Here is a 15,304-nt window from a genome sequence, read left to right as displayed (position 1 = left end):
GCAGAAAAATGATCAAAGGGAAAAATATCTAGTGCCCAGTATGAAGAGACACACTGAATTCATTTCTTGCCCAGCAAACACCATTAATATGGCTTTTGTTTTTTTAAGATCTGATGGCATTTGCATTATTCCTAGAAAGGTATAAATAGTCTTTCATTAAAGAAACTATAAAACATGTAAATAAATTACAGTTAAAATTCTAAAAATTAAAATGAGGCTATGGCTGAGAAAAGTGTACCCAGAAACCCTAACTTTAAAATGCAAACTACAGATATGGCTCTGAGCTTCAGAAAGATAGGCATAAGACAACAGTGCCTCCAAGAAAAAAGAGAACATTTACTCCAAGAGTAGCATTTTTTTTCTTGAAATAACAAAGAAATTTCTCTGAGTCCTCATAAATATTACCTGAAAAGTTACTATATACTGTATACTTGATATGATAATGCTCACAACATATCCCAATTTGAGCCAAGGACAGACTGCCAAGATTCAATTAAGAAGAAACAATATGAGAAAACAAAGTAAAACTGTCTAAGCATACAACTGTCTGATGTTCTTAGTCCAGGGATGAAATCCACAACATCTGAACTAGCAATTCTAAAAACTGTATGTATAGAAGAATTTTACCTCTCCAGCTTCAAAAAAACAAAACAAAACAAAAAAGCCATTTTTTCATTTAACATGTATTTATTCACCACCTTCTCAGTAGGGAGACAATGATAAATGACATACAACACAACAACAAAGAGACATGGTTTCTTCTCTCATAAAACTTTTAATCTAGTGATGGGAAAGAGCAATTAAAGAATCACACAAATAAATACAAAATTAACAACCATACAAGTATATGAGGGAGGAAACGGTGCCGTCAGAGCACTGCAGCAGGGAGAAGCCACCTGTCAGGAAAGTCTGGAATGCTTTCCCTGAAGAAGCAGGGATGAACTGAAATGAGGCATTAACCTGAGTGACGGGCACAGGGAGAAAGACCTCTGCACACAGAGGAAACTTCTGTGAGATATTTCTGTGAAGAAAGCATGACATACCACAGGAACTGAGACAAGGCTAATGTCACTGGATCATAAAATAAACATAAAGTGCTTTAATTCCTCCAGAATTATTAGGGTTTATTAGGCAGCCTCCAGAGTAGACCAGTTGACAAGGGATTTGGACTTCTAAGATGCTATAGAGTTTTCTTTTTATTGAACACTTTTTTTTTTCAAGTGCTCAAAGATCATTAGTCCAAACCTTTTAGCAAACACTTTTTTAAAGAGGTAAAAAGAGACAAGGAGCAGTGGTGCACACCTGTAATCCCAGCAACTCAGGAGGCTGAAGCAGCAGGGTCACAAATTCAAGGCCAGCCTCAGCAACTTAGCAAGACCCTGTCTCAAAATAAAAAAATTTTAAAAAGGATTGAATATGTAATTCAGTTGTAAAGTGCCCTTGGGTTTAATCCCAAGTACCAAAATTTTTAAAAAAATCAAATCATACAAAAGTGGAAAATGGGTCTCCTTATTTCATTTCTGGGTCCCAGAGAAGTTGATGAAAAGTTGATGCAGATTAAGTAACAGCTCATTATGTAAAATCTGCCTCCATATAAGTCGGAAGAAGCCAAAAAAGAAGAATGCTGGAAGAAATAAAAACTGTTATGTTGGGCTGGGGATGTGGCTCAAGCGGTATCTTGCTTGCCTGGCATGCATGCGGCCCGGGTTCGATCCTCAGCACCACATACAAACAACGATGTTGTGTCCGCCAAAAACTGAAAAATAAATATTAAAAAATTCTCTCTCCTCTATCTCTCTCTTTCTCTTTAAAAAAAAAACTGTTATGTTATTATTACTAGGACTTGCAATTCAATTAAAACAAACAAACAAAAAAAGCTAAGCACCAACATCCATGAGAAAGAATAGAATAGAGTGAGGTTAAGTGTTGCCAGAATAGCAATTTCCACCTACAGTTAAAGAAGATCCAAACAAAAAACAAAAAACTCTCTCAACTAAGGAGCACCCAGGATTCTGGCAAAATGAGGTCACCTGAACCTGGAAATTAAAATAAAAGTGTTAAGCAAAACACTGCTTTCAACTTGTGGCATGTTCAAACTGATTACTTTTTAAAAATCAAAGTGAGATAGATGATTAAAAAAACTCTAAAATCATTGTGTTTAAATTCTGCTTCCCAATCATATACTACCTATAAAAATCTGACAAATTATCCTACTCCTCTCCTATCCAGTCTTCTCTACAGAATGAGATTCATCAATTGTATTTACCATCGTAAAGTGATTGAAGGATTAAGCAAAATCAATTTAGGTAATCCCCTAACATAGTTCCTAGAGACAACCCTCAGCTGAAGTTTCTTTTCCTCTTATGTTTTATCAGAAATATAAAAGTCTGAATAGAACATGTATACTATAAAATGCAATTGGGAAAGGCTATAAATCCAAGCAGCAGGGATTCTATGGAGAAATTTCTCATATTTTCCTTTGGAAAATAACAGTGAAAAAATATCTAGAACAGGTAAAAGCAGAAAGGAAGCAGGGTAGGCAAAGTTAGTCTGTTCCTCCAGGCACTTCTAGTACATCATATCATGCTATGCACTGTTCAGAAGCCACACTGAAAGTCTCCCATATTCTAAATTAGACTTTGGCCCAAGTATTAAGCTAAAGTGAGCTTCTCCAAATCTGCCTTGGTCTAAGTCATTTCTCTTATGCCAGAATGTCATATAATCAGGGACTGCCTGATCATATGGTACCATTATATCAAATATGAAGAATTCATGTCATTTAGATTTACAATCAGTATTCATTTTTAAAATTAAGATGTTTAGGCACAACTTGAAATGAAAATCTCTTTGTGTGCTTTATAGCTGAAATTTCATTAATTAGATGAAGCATAAATATACATTAATGCAAAAGGAAAATGTCACAATGATTTTATGTAAAAAGGAAATTAATTTTTTAAATAGGCAAATAAAAAGAGTGCAGTAAAATTGAGTTAGCTAATGACTTCAGGAAGTATATCCTTTCTAAGTTAACAAGTAATTATAAAATTTTTATGAAAAATGAATAATAATAGATATTATCATAATTTTAATTTGTTCAATTGTCTGGTATGTTACATTTCATAACACTTCTAAAAACTATCTTTAAGTTATTTTATCCCATTAATTTTTCAAAAAAAAAACCCAAGACCAAAAAAACCAAAAAACCTTATACTTCAGGACTCTTCACTTTTTTTGGATGAATTAAAAGCAATGTTAACTTTACCACTTTAAAATTCTGTAAGGAGAGAACCTTGAAAGTTATGTATCACATAATCCTTTCCAGATATTACACACACACACACACACACACAGATGTTACAGGAAAAAGGTTCTTCCAATGATTTTGTTGGAAATAAAATAGACCTTCTATTTAATACCTATCGTGTGCATTAAAACAATCACAAGAACAATCTAGCAATTGGCAGCACTAAGAAATTATTTTTATTGTACTATAATTTCCTACTTTTAAAATGAGACTGCTAGGTCTGGTTGTACATGCCTATAATCCCAGTCATTGGCAGGCTGAAGCAGGAGGATCTCAAGTTTGAGGCCAGCCTGGGTAACTTAGCAAGACAAAATAAAATAAAAGAGGTTGGGGATATAGCTCAATATAACTGAGTGAATTGCCAGGTTCAACCTCCAGTACCACAAAAAATAAATAAGTAAAAATAAAACGAGACTAACAAAACTTCCAAAAATAAATGATAAGAACTTCTGGGACAATGATTCATATTTACTCACTTATGCCAAAAGTTTTCTCTGGGATGAGCATATTGACTTTAGCTCCAGCTTTCAGCATCTGTTGGTTTTCACACCTGGCCATTTGGCATTAAAAAAAAAAAAAGAGGGGGATATATGGTACAATATATGTACTGCCAAATATGTAGGTACTTCTTATGTTAATGAGTTATTCACTTCCATTTTGATGTATTTATACAAAATATAATTTTCTTTTTTTTTTTTTTAAAGAGAGATGAGAGAGGAGAGAGAGAGAGAATTTTTTAATATTTATTTTTTAGTTTTTGGCGGACACAACATCTTTGTTGGTATGTGGTGCTGAGGATCGAACCCGGGCCGCACGCATGCCAGGCGAGCGCGCTACCGCTTGAGCCACATCCCCAGCCCAAAATATAATTTTCAAACAGAATGTTATTTATTTCAAGAATGCAGAAATCAACCCACAATTACCTTTACAGGTCTAACAGCAAAGGTTATAAAGAACTCAATCCCCCACACATCAGGAATTCAGCAACATTTTATTGTCAACTGCCAGTAAGCAGGGAAAGCTCAAGTAAAAGAGGTGTTAGTTCTTTATGTATTTTTAATGAATTCCCTTAAAAGGCTAAAATTTGTACACACTAGAATTCCTGTTGTCTAAGCTAAGAACTTGCAGATGTAAGTTAGCTAGATTTAACTGACTTCACATTCTCTTAAAAATATGTGAAGATAATTAACATTCTTTATAAATTTAGTTTTGACTATTTTAATTTAGAAAAGCACATATTTTACTTTGATTTAGGCAAAATTGTGATGTGACATCAATTTATAATAACCTAGGATGAATTATGATTCATTAATATAAAAAAAAACTGGACACATTAACAAGTGTCCAATATCCCAATCTAGTATCTGATACCAGAGTAACTACCATTTTCAAGTAGTAGAAAAAGTAGGGAAATGCCACAAAGAGGTTGTGGTTCTCACTCAAGCTGCTCAATCATCTCATACAAGTTGTTTAGTCTCTGTTACCTAAACTATAAAATGAAAATATTAATAGCTGCTCTGCCTATATGTACCAAGTATGTGAATTATAAATTGTGATATATGTACTATATTGTGTATCATGAGTTCCAAATCTAGGTTCTTTATTTTTTTTATATTTTTTTTAGTTGTAGTCAGACACGATACCTTTATTTTTTATTTATTTTTATGTGGTGCTGAGTATCGAACCCAGGGCCTCACACATGCTAGGCGAGTGCTCTGCCACTGAACCGCAATCCCAGCCCTAGGTTCTTTATTTTTGCACCAACTGTATGAACAGGTTGTGATTGACTATTATGTAGTTTTATGTAATACTTTTAATAATGAAATTAGGGCTCTTTAAAAACTACTTGGGACTTGATCTGTTCATTTATTTTCCACTTAAGAATGTGGGTATGAATCAGGTACAGTGATGCATGCCTCTAAATCCCAGTGGCTCCAGAGGCTGAGGCAGGAGGATCACAAGTTCAAAGCCAGTCTCAGCAACTCAGTGAGACCTTGTCTCAAAATAAAACATAAAAAGGAATGGGGATGTGGCTTAGTGGTTAAGAGCTCCTGTGTTCAATGCCAGGTACCAAAAAAAATGTGGATATGATATACTCAAGCTTAAGTATTAAAGACAGAACTCACATTAAAACAAGTGAAACACATAAAATGATTCTTTGTCAAAAGTAATAATAATCTGCTACAATTGTTAAAATCATTTAGTGACTACACTGGTTGACATCAGCGTTCCAATAATACCTCCCAGAACCCAACCACCCCCAGGAAGATATTGGGACTAAGAATGTCCTCAAGAAGTCAACCATAAAACAAACAAACAAAAAAAGATAAGCCATAACAGATATTAGGAAATTAGGTACACAGGATCATATCAAAGGCCACAACTAAAGTTAAAATATTAACATGCAATGCAGGGAATTGTATTTACCAGAAATGGAAACAATGAAAGAGAAGCGTAATGACAAAGTGAGCAATGGCCCCATAAGCACTACCCAGGAGAAGAGATGCCCTGTAAGACAAAGAGATGCAAATAACTGCTTAACAGGTACATTCTGGAGATGAGAATATGACTTTGTATCAGAGTCTGATGCCATTTAAACTTTCCATCATTTATAACTGACTCTTTTGTTCTAATTCCATACTCTTGCTAATTAGGCAACTCTTGATAATCTGGTTTTCCTAATAGCATTTTATATGGAAAAAAGACACTCTCTGATTGCAAACACATAGTCCTCATTTCATATAATTCAACTGGCATTCTTGTGTGTAATTCTCTTGTTATGGCGATGTATATTGGTATAAATGTGGGCTCTGAAATTAGTTCCTACTGATATACTTTGTGACCTTGGGGAATTTATCAGTCCCTTCATATCTATTTCCTCATTCTGCTTCCTCTTCTGTACAAAAGGGAGACTAAGAACAGGCCCTTCTTCACATGATTAAATAATTCACATGAAGCAAAATAATACCTGTAAGCTTTGAGCATGCATTTAACATTTCCAAATGAACAGCCCTAAGGCTGATCAGTTTCTGAATCTGAAAAACTAAGGGCCACTAGCTGCATGACAACAGGCTGACTGATGCACAAAATATGCTGGCAGCCCTGGACTGAAGGTTTGATTTGGTGAACTCCAGGTCACCCACCCACGGGAGGCCTTTTCCTAGGCAGTTTGTCCAGGTGAAAGCTAATGCATCACAAAGAATCACAAACTCAAATGCCTACAGTGGTCAGGCAGGTCACCTAAATGAGAGATGTACACTTTGGATGATGAGTTTGCAGAGTATATATGAGTGAAAAAACTGTGGAGAGGAGAAAACACAAGTCAAACCTTAAAAGCATTCAAACACCAATATTTTAAAACATTGTGTCAGGCAAACAATGGTGTATATACATTCTGAGTCGCAGGAAGGCCATCAGTTTGAAAACCCTGCAGGGCCCTCATATTCAAATATAAAAATGGGGTTCACTTAAGATAAAGTATATCCAGTGACTTATTTTTAACCCTTAATTTCCTTTATTGCTATATGATCATTCCTTCCTTGAAACTTTCTCCTCCTTTGGCTTCTAGAACCTTCTACCCTTTTCTCCATGACTAAGGATACATGCCTACCTGGATGGTCATATTCATTTCAACTAACATCTCAGCTAAAAACTCTCAGCTAATTATCTCTAATTCTACCAATGCTAAGAAATCACCAATGAATTCTTCCTTGTGGCTGCTCCCTCATTGCCAATGCTTTTGATGAGGTCTTCATCAACTCATTTCTAGACCTCTACAACAGCTGTGGCTCATTCTTTCCAACAGCAATCCTATGGGTTCTACCTCCAATCAAACCATACCCAAATCCAACCATCTTTACTCCCGGGCCTAAGCCATCATGTGTCACCTTTAATACTACTCATGTACCATAGCATGATCTTGTCCCTCATCTGTTCAGTCCCCCAGGAGCTCCACATCTGGGTGAAATCCAAAGTCCTATGATGGCTTACAAGGCCTTACAACCTCCCAGTACCCAACACATCACCTCTATTTCTCTCCCCTTGCTTATTCTCCTTTACTACCATATTCCCATGTTTGTTTGTTTTTTTTCTCTAATCACATCAGGATCATTCCTGGATCCAGGCTTTTTCTACCACCCCTTCCCTTATCTGGAAGGCTCTTTACCCTTATATCCTGGCCCTGTATTGCTCTCATATTTTGGATTTTGCTCAAATATTATTTCAGTAAGTGTTTCTCCAAACATCCTACTGAAAACAGAAATATCTCCTTGGGGCTGGGGTTGTAGCTCAGCAGTAGAGCGCTCATCTAGCATGGGTGAGAGGCCCTGGGTTCGATCCTCAGCACCACATAAACATAAATAAATAAAGTAAAAGTATTGTGTCCAAGTACAACTAAAAAAAACCATTTAAAAAAAATAATCAAGGAAAATAGAAATATCCCACCTATACCTACAGGACTCATCTCCTTTTCTGTTTAACCACCATCTAAACATGTGTTTTTTGTCCTCTCAAGAAAATATAAGCTCTTTATGGTAAGGATTATTTTCCTTATTGGTGTGTTCCCCAAAAGCCTCTTGGCTTATTTTCCTTCTACTGATCTCCCCTCCCTGTAGACCACTTCCTCCAAACCACAGAGTAACATACCAAAAACATGCAGCTGAATTCTCCTGCTTAAAAAACTTTGATTTTTTTTAAAGGGATGGGCCTGGTCCCAAAGTATCAGGCCTCTTGTTTCCCAAAGTAGTTGTACACTCTCCACACACTACCACTTCAAGCCACATTCTTTCTCAGTGCTTTTCATACATACATCTTTACCTCCACTTGGCCATACTTTTACTCATCCTCCAGACCTAGCTACTCTGCAATGACCAAAGCCCTCAACTCTATCACCATGATTCTCAGCTCACACCTCTAGCATGCTACTGGTGCCCTAGTAGTTGGCAGTCTGTTTCTCTGACTAAATTGTAAGATCCTAGAGAGCAGGTTCATGATGCTGAACTCAAATTTATTTCACCATTGTTTAATACCATCCTTATCAGAGTAGAAATTCTATAAGTCTATTGAAAGAAAAGTTTATATATATATATATATATTGTATGTGTGTGTGTGTGTGTGTGTGTTGCTGGGGATTGAACCCAGGGCCTTGTGCATGCAAGGCAAGCACTCTACCAACTGAGCTATACCCCAGCCCAATGAATAATATTTTTAAAAGAATGAAATAATATGTTTAAAGAGGTTGGGGAAGGGTTGTGGCTCAGTGGTAGAGCATTTGCCTAGCATGTGTGAGGCACTGGGTTTGATCTCTGACACCACATAAAAATAAAAACAAATAAAATAAAGGTATTGTGTCCATCTACAACTAAAAAAAATTTTTTAAAGGGGTTGGGGAAAGAAAATATCTTCTTGTGAGACATAGTGCTTTCTAACATCAAATCTGAACCTGCTAAAGAGAAACTCACTTTGATAATTTCAACAATAGTCAAATCAAGTGGGTTCAAGAATCATGTATAAGGTAATGGCTACTTAGGAAACGCAATTACACCACTAACCATGCTAATTTATGTATCAGATGTTGTATAGAGTATAAAGTGAACTCTAACCTGAGAAAAGGCATCTTCAATTTTTAAAATTAAATTGAGTTTTCAAGTGAAAAGGGAAATTAGAGGTGATCTAATTCAACTATTTCACAAATGAGAAAAGTAATTATGAAAAATAGGAGCATACTAACCAAGTTAGAAAAAAGATCAGGATCAAAACCAGATTTTATTCAAAATGGAGGGATCCCTCAAATATGCCTCATTAAAATTCCAAACTATTTAAGAATTAAAGGCCAGAACCTATTCCATTACTTCCCTTTGCAAATTTAACAAAGAGTGAAAAATAACAGTTTACATACTTGGATTGTTACAGGGCTGTATCTGTGGGATCCCGGACAAATCACTGAACATTATAATACTACTAAAATTATCAAATTAATGCAAGGATGAAATGAAAGCCCCATCACAAATGTTGAGAGCATAATAATCTCCATCCTCATTTCCTCAGATTCTCCAGTTGTCTCAAGACCTCAATCCATCTGCAGGGCTGGGAAGGCATATGAATCATAAACCTGACTAGTTGAAGTTTTGCTATTTGTGTGTTACAGAAGGAGGAAAGCAGAATGGGAAGAAAAAATAGGTAAACTGCTCATATGGGCAAAGAATAATATTCATACCTCCTATATTATCCATACCTCCTATCAATTAAAGAATGGGAGTCATGGGGCTGGGGTTGTAGCTCAGTGATAGAGCACTTGCCTAGCATGCACAAGGCACCAGCACCACATAAATGTAAAATAAAGATATTTAAAAAAAAAAAAGAATGAGAATCAGCTGGGGCTGTATCTCAGTGGTAGAGCACTTGCCTAGCATACCTGAGGCACTAGATTTCAACTCTCAGCACCACATGTAAATAAATAAAATAAAGGTCCATCAACAACTAAAAAAGAAAGAATGGGAATCATAAGATCTTAAACCAGTTCATGCTAAAATTAGCTTTTTTTTGGTCTGGGCCCTGCAAAACTTTTTACCATTAGCATATTTCAAAACAACCTAAAATTACTTGTTATATTTATCTTTTCCTACTTTTGTGGAGATGTGTGCAAAGTAGGGACTCAGCATTTAATCTTCAAGAGTTGTTTGTAAGGTTGAGAGGTGTAGCTTAGTGGTGCAGCACTAGTGGGAGAATACATGATGTCCTAGGTTCAATCCTCAGCACCATTTAACAAAAGAGTTGTTTGTGAATTGTTTTAATTGGGTCAACATCTAGCTGAAAGGGTTGCTAGGACTGTGCCCTGGAAAAGTGAATGAAAGAGAAGAACTGAAATGAAGAATCAAGGATTACCTCCCTTTGGCTTTCCCTATCTTCTTTCTCTCCATCTCTATTATTTCTAAAGACCTTTAGAAACTAGGCTCCAGGCTTATGTAGAATACTAACAGTCTACATTAATTTACCAGCTTATTCACAGGTTGTGTTATTGTAATAGCACTTCATAAACTGCAATGTTTTAACTCCAGGTATAAAATTATTTAAAGGAAAGTACATCAAATGGATATTTTTTAAAAGTTACTCATTTGGAAAATAAAACTTTTTTTATGTTCAAGCAAAATTGGGAAATTTATTTGTTCTAATTAGTTATACATGATAGTAGAATGCATTTTGGCAAATAAATCTTGTGCAAAACATTCACCATATAAAACATGTATAAGAAAGTAATCAAAGGAGAGAAAATTGCATTCTATGAATTCCATTTACATTTAGAATCTCAATTCTCCTGAAAATTATAATACTTAAATTTGTATATAAAATCCATAATATAATCAGATTTTGCTTTTTTTCCTGCACATGCAATATACCTTAAATTTTCAAAACTACCAAAAGAATCCTTGGGATAATACCTAGCTCTATATAACAAATTTTATATACCTTTCACCTAATTCACAGAAATTTCTATTATAAAATAGTTTAAATACAGAAGCCCAGAATATTTGAGGAATCCACAGATGAGTTAATTTTCCCCAAAATTCCTTAAGAATCATTTAGATGCTTGTTAGAAATACAGATTACCACAAACCTACTCTAGAGATTGATTCTATTGCTTTGGGCAGGACAAAATCTTTGTTCTTGATCAAAATGAGTCTGACAAGCTAATGTTGGGAAATACTGGTTGACCTAATACACTAGTTTTTAGTTTGGCACATATTAGAATTTCCTGGACAGCTTTTCAAAAATCTAAAAATCCTGGCTGAGGTCCAGATCAATGGAAGCAGCATCATTACTCCCAGGGAAGGCTGAGAAATATTAATCTATAGAACTTGAAAATTTCTGGTAGAACCATCTTATCAATTAAGAAATTAGGCCCACATAAGTTCATAAAGCTAAGTGGTTGCAAAGCTAGAGCTAAAACCTTCTCCTGACTTCTTGTTCACTGTTTTTATATGTAGTTATTTTGTCTTTGACAAAAGGTATAGGGGGGGAAAAAACTCTTTTTGCTTCTTAACAACTGCATAAGTTAAAATGGAGCTAACTAGAAAATATTTTCTTAGTTCTAATTTAAAACAATAGGCTTAAACATCACTACTATTAATCCTTAGTTCCTAATACTAAGCTGTTCATACATCTTACAAAGAATTCTTTTAAAGTTTTCATTTTAACCTCTAAATCAGTTATTTTCAATTTTCAAATACTTTCTAATGTCTGGAATCACAATTCTTTACTTGCAAAATCATTTTGATCCCTAAATTTGGTGACATGGTTTCTTCATTATATAGAATATACAATTCTACATGTTGAAGCTACTTTGTCCACTAACAGATGAGAACAGATTTCCTTTGTTCATATAAAAGTATTAATTTTAGGCTTCATTAAAGAAACTCCATCATTGGTTTGTCCAAATATTCAGAGTGGGAAACTTTTCAAGGTTATTAGTTAACCATTCCAAGAATTTTCTGATAATGAATGTTGGGCTGGGGATGAAGTTCAGTGGTAGAGCCTAAGAAAGTGCAAGGACCTGGGTTCATTACCAGTGGGACCCCCCCCAAAAAAAAAATAATAATGCTAAAAAATCATAAAGAATGTGTCAAGTGCAAGCTTATGCAACTATTATTTTCAGAGTGCACATTACTTTCTAAAAATTACAACACATTTGATTGACTTGTCTTCTGGGGATCTACTTTTATTATTATAGTACTCAAGTTGTTTCACACTTTTTAAGTTTCTTAAGAATGCCAAATATTTATATATTTCAGATTTCAATGATGTTTGTGATTTTTGCTTTTAGGTTTAAAAAAAAAAAAGTGTTTGCAATGCTTTATACAAGCACATCACATTACTCCACAGGTAAACTTCAGCAATTCTTATATAAACTCTATGTATACTTTTGACTAATTCTAATCACAATGGCTTAATGGTGAGGGTCTAGATTTTCAAAATAATATTCTAAATAAGAATCAGATGCAAGGGATTTTGTTCCAATAGTTTTAATGAAGGAAGCCCCCCTTTCTAAATGATTAAGATGTGAATGGGAACTTGAAATTTAACCAAACTTAAGTGTGCTAAAGTATACTTTGCAAATGCCCCCGAATGGTTAAATGGAACCAAGGATGTGCCTCTTAAGGCAGAGCAAAACTGAAGTTGGAAATAGGAATCTCAGTTTAATGAAGTTCAAGTGATGTACAACATCTAGAAAATACAGCTGGGGTGAATAATCAGTGGCGTTTTGAAGGAAATTGTGCTAAGGTCCGCAGTCTAAGATTTTCCTGTTACTGTATTGCCATTGCAGATTCTAAGGGGTAAAGCTGAAGTGGAGTGGGGTTGAGGGCTCCTGTACCTAACACAAAGCTGAAGGCGTGAGTTCTGCATCTAATACTGGGCCTGGGGTGGGTTGGAGGTTTCAATACCTAGCTCAGGCCTGGGGTTAGGGGTTTTGCACCCAGCATAGGACCTGGGGTGGGTAAGGTTCTTCTGCGCGGGAGAGGAAGACTTGGGATGGGGCGAGGGCTTCTGTGCCCAGCACAAGACCTAAAATGAGGTGCGGGGGCTTCCGCACCCAGCACAAGGCATGGCAAGGGGTGGGGGGACTTCTGCACCTACGTCAAGGGCCTGGCCTGGGGTAGGGGCTTCTGCACCTAGCACAGGGCCTAAGATGGGGTGGGGGGTCTTCTGCACCCAGCACAGGGCCTGAGATGGGGTGGGGGTCTTCTGCACCTAGTTCAAGGCCTAGCCTGGGGCGGGAGCTTCTGCACCCAGCACAAGGCCTAAGATGGGTGGGGGGTCTTCTGCACCTAGCTCAAGGCCTGGCCTGGGGCGAGAGCTTCTGCACCCAGCACAAGGCCTGAGATGGGGTGGGGGTATTCTGCACCTAGCTCAAGGCCTGGCCTGGGGCGGGGGCGTCTGCACCCAGCACAAGGCCTGAGATGGGGTGGGGGTCTTCTGCACCTAGTTCAAGGCCTGGCCTGGGGCGGGAGCTTCTGCACCCAGCACAAGGCCTAAGATGGGTGGGGGGTCTTCTGCACCTAGCTCAAGGCCTGGCCTGGGGCGAGAGCTTCTGCACCCAGCACAAGGCCTGAGATGGGGTGGGGGTATTCTGCACCTAGCTCAAGGCCTGGCCTGGGGCGGGGGCGTCTGCACCCAGCACAAGGCCTGAGATGGGGTGGGGGGCTTTTTCACCTAGCTCAAAGCCTGGCCTGGGGCGGGGGCTCCTGCACCCAGCACAAGGCCTGGCGAGGGGCGGGGGCTGCTGCACCTAGCCCAGGGCCGGGGCGCTAGCATCTCCTAAACGCAAGCGCGTCTGCTTCCGGGCGTGCTCGGCGGTCCGGCGGCCAGGCGCCGCGAAGCGCTCAGCCGGTGCCGCGGGCCGCGGGAGGGCCCGGGCCGGCGGCCGGCGGGGCGGGGGTCGCGGGCGGCCTCCCCGCCGGCCGGGCCGGGTCGGGGCGCGCGCAGCGGCGGCGACGGAGCCACACAGAGACGTCCGAGTCATGCAGGGGCGCCCGGCCCCGCCCGCCCCGCGCCCGCCCCCTCCTCATCCGACAGAAAGACAGACGGTCCCGACCTGCCGAGCCCTGCATGTTCAGAGTCTGTCATGTTTGGTCAGAACGGGGCGGGGCTGCAGGGCGGTCTGCAGCGGCGGCGGCGGGAGGCCCCTGCGCCGCCCGCGGGTGCTGCTCCCGGCCGCCGCCGGCGGTGACGAGGTGGTAAAAACTCACGGTTACTAGTGAGCGACACACACAGACTTTCCAGTCTATTAACCACCACGCCAGAGAGATGGGGCTCTAACTGCACACACGGGGCAACGGCCCGCGCTGCCGGCGCTGCCGCTCTAGTCTCTATCCGCCGCCGGTGGCTGAGGCGTGGGAGCGGGCGGGCGGCGGGCGGCGACGCGGGGATTTGGACAGTGGCCGTAACGGTGATTTCTCCTCACCAACATGGCGGCACCCGAGACAAGAGGCTCGAGAAAATGGCGCCGGCCGCAACACCTGATCCGGGACTAGAGGGCAGGCGAGATCCCTCCGCGCGCCTGGCTCTGGCCCCACCCCCCCAGACCGAGCGCGGTGGCCATTGGATAAAACTGCCCGTCGATCACCATCAGGGGCGGGGCTTCAGCCTTCTCAGTGCTTCGCGGAAGCAGCACCCGGGTGGCTGCGCAACGAGCTGACAGAGTTGGGTGGTCCGACGAAGGAGGTGGCGCGAGGTTCGCGCGTCTGGGTGCCTGGCTCGCCTGAGTGCCCGGCTCTCCTGGGTCGCGGGGTGCCGCATACGTCCGCCCAGGCCGAGCAGCTACGGTTGCACAGATCCCCCGAGCCATCAGCCGGCGTAGGAATAGGGAACGCTGGCTCTGGAGTCAGCTTTTTATAAAGAAACCCTTTGTGGCTGAAATAACGGAGAAACGACCCTTCTCCTCCCAAGTCGGGGCGATCGCGTCCGCAGCGATCAGAGCGCAGTCGCGTCTTAGGGAAGCCAGCTTGACTGGCCACTGTTCCGATGTTGGATGTTTCCGATGTTTACCCCATCATCACTCGATAATAAAATAGATTTAGGATAATTGCAAAATTTCGTCCTTTGATAAGAAAGTATGTAAAATATATGTGAATATTTCATCAACGAGGCATTACAGTTTATATGTAGGAGTGTGCACTCAGAAATAGTGTTTAAATGACGAGTCAGTGTTTTGACCTATTTAATGTAGCATACTACTTGGATCTAAAGGAACATTCCTTGCTTTTTATTAAAATGATGGACTTGGTTAATCTTCCCAAATATCTGACTTCCCTCATCTTCCCTAGAGGCATGCATTCAGAAAAAATCTTGGAATTAGTAGAATAAATTTGAACTTTGGGATACGTACATAGAAAGGAGAAAAGAAAGAAATCGCCTATTCTTTTTTCTTTCTCTCTTTTTTTTTTAAGTTGAACGCACAGTTGACAAAGGCTGAACTCTAATAATTCTGCAGGCAGTTGCCGCATT

General features: G+C 39.6%; 1 protein-coding gene across 2 annotated transcripts in view; it reads right to left on the bottom strand.

Moving 5' to 3' along the window:
* The window catches only part of Zc3h6 (zinc finger CCCH-type containing 6), a 59,519-nt gene extending 44,647 nt beyond the window's left edge, over positions 1-14,872 (bottom strand). The window contains exon 1 of one of the 2 annotated variants that reach the window (XM_026379970.2): positions 13,893-14,872. In XM_026379970.2, the coding sequence (XP_026235755.2) occupies positions 13,893-13,924 (32 nt within the window). In that variant the 5' untranslated portion in view covers positions 13,925-14,872. The remainder of the gene's footprint in view (positions 1-13,892) is intronic. The other variant, XM_077791941.1, reaches the window with a different exon arrangement.
* Between the last annotated feature and the right edge of the window lie 432 nt (positions 14,873-15,304).

The sequence above is a fragment of the Urocitellus parryii genome, chromosome 12 (genome assembly GCF_045843805.1).
Source record: "Urocitellus parryii isolate mUroPar1 chromosome 12, mUroPar1.hap1, whole genome shotgun sequence".
Taxonomy (NCBI): Eukaryota; Metazoa; Chordata; class Mammalia; order Rodentia; family Sciuridae; genus Urocitellus; species Urocitellus parryii.
This window is presented reverse-complemented; position numbering and strand designations above follow the sequence as displayed.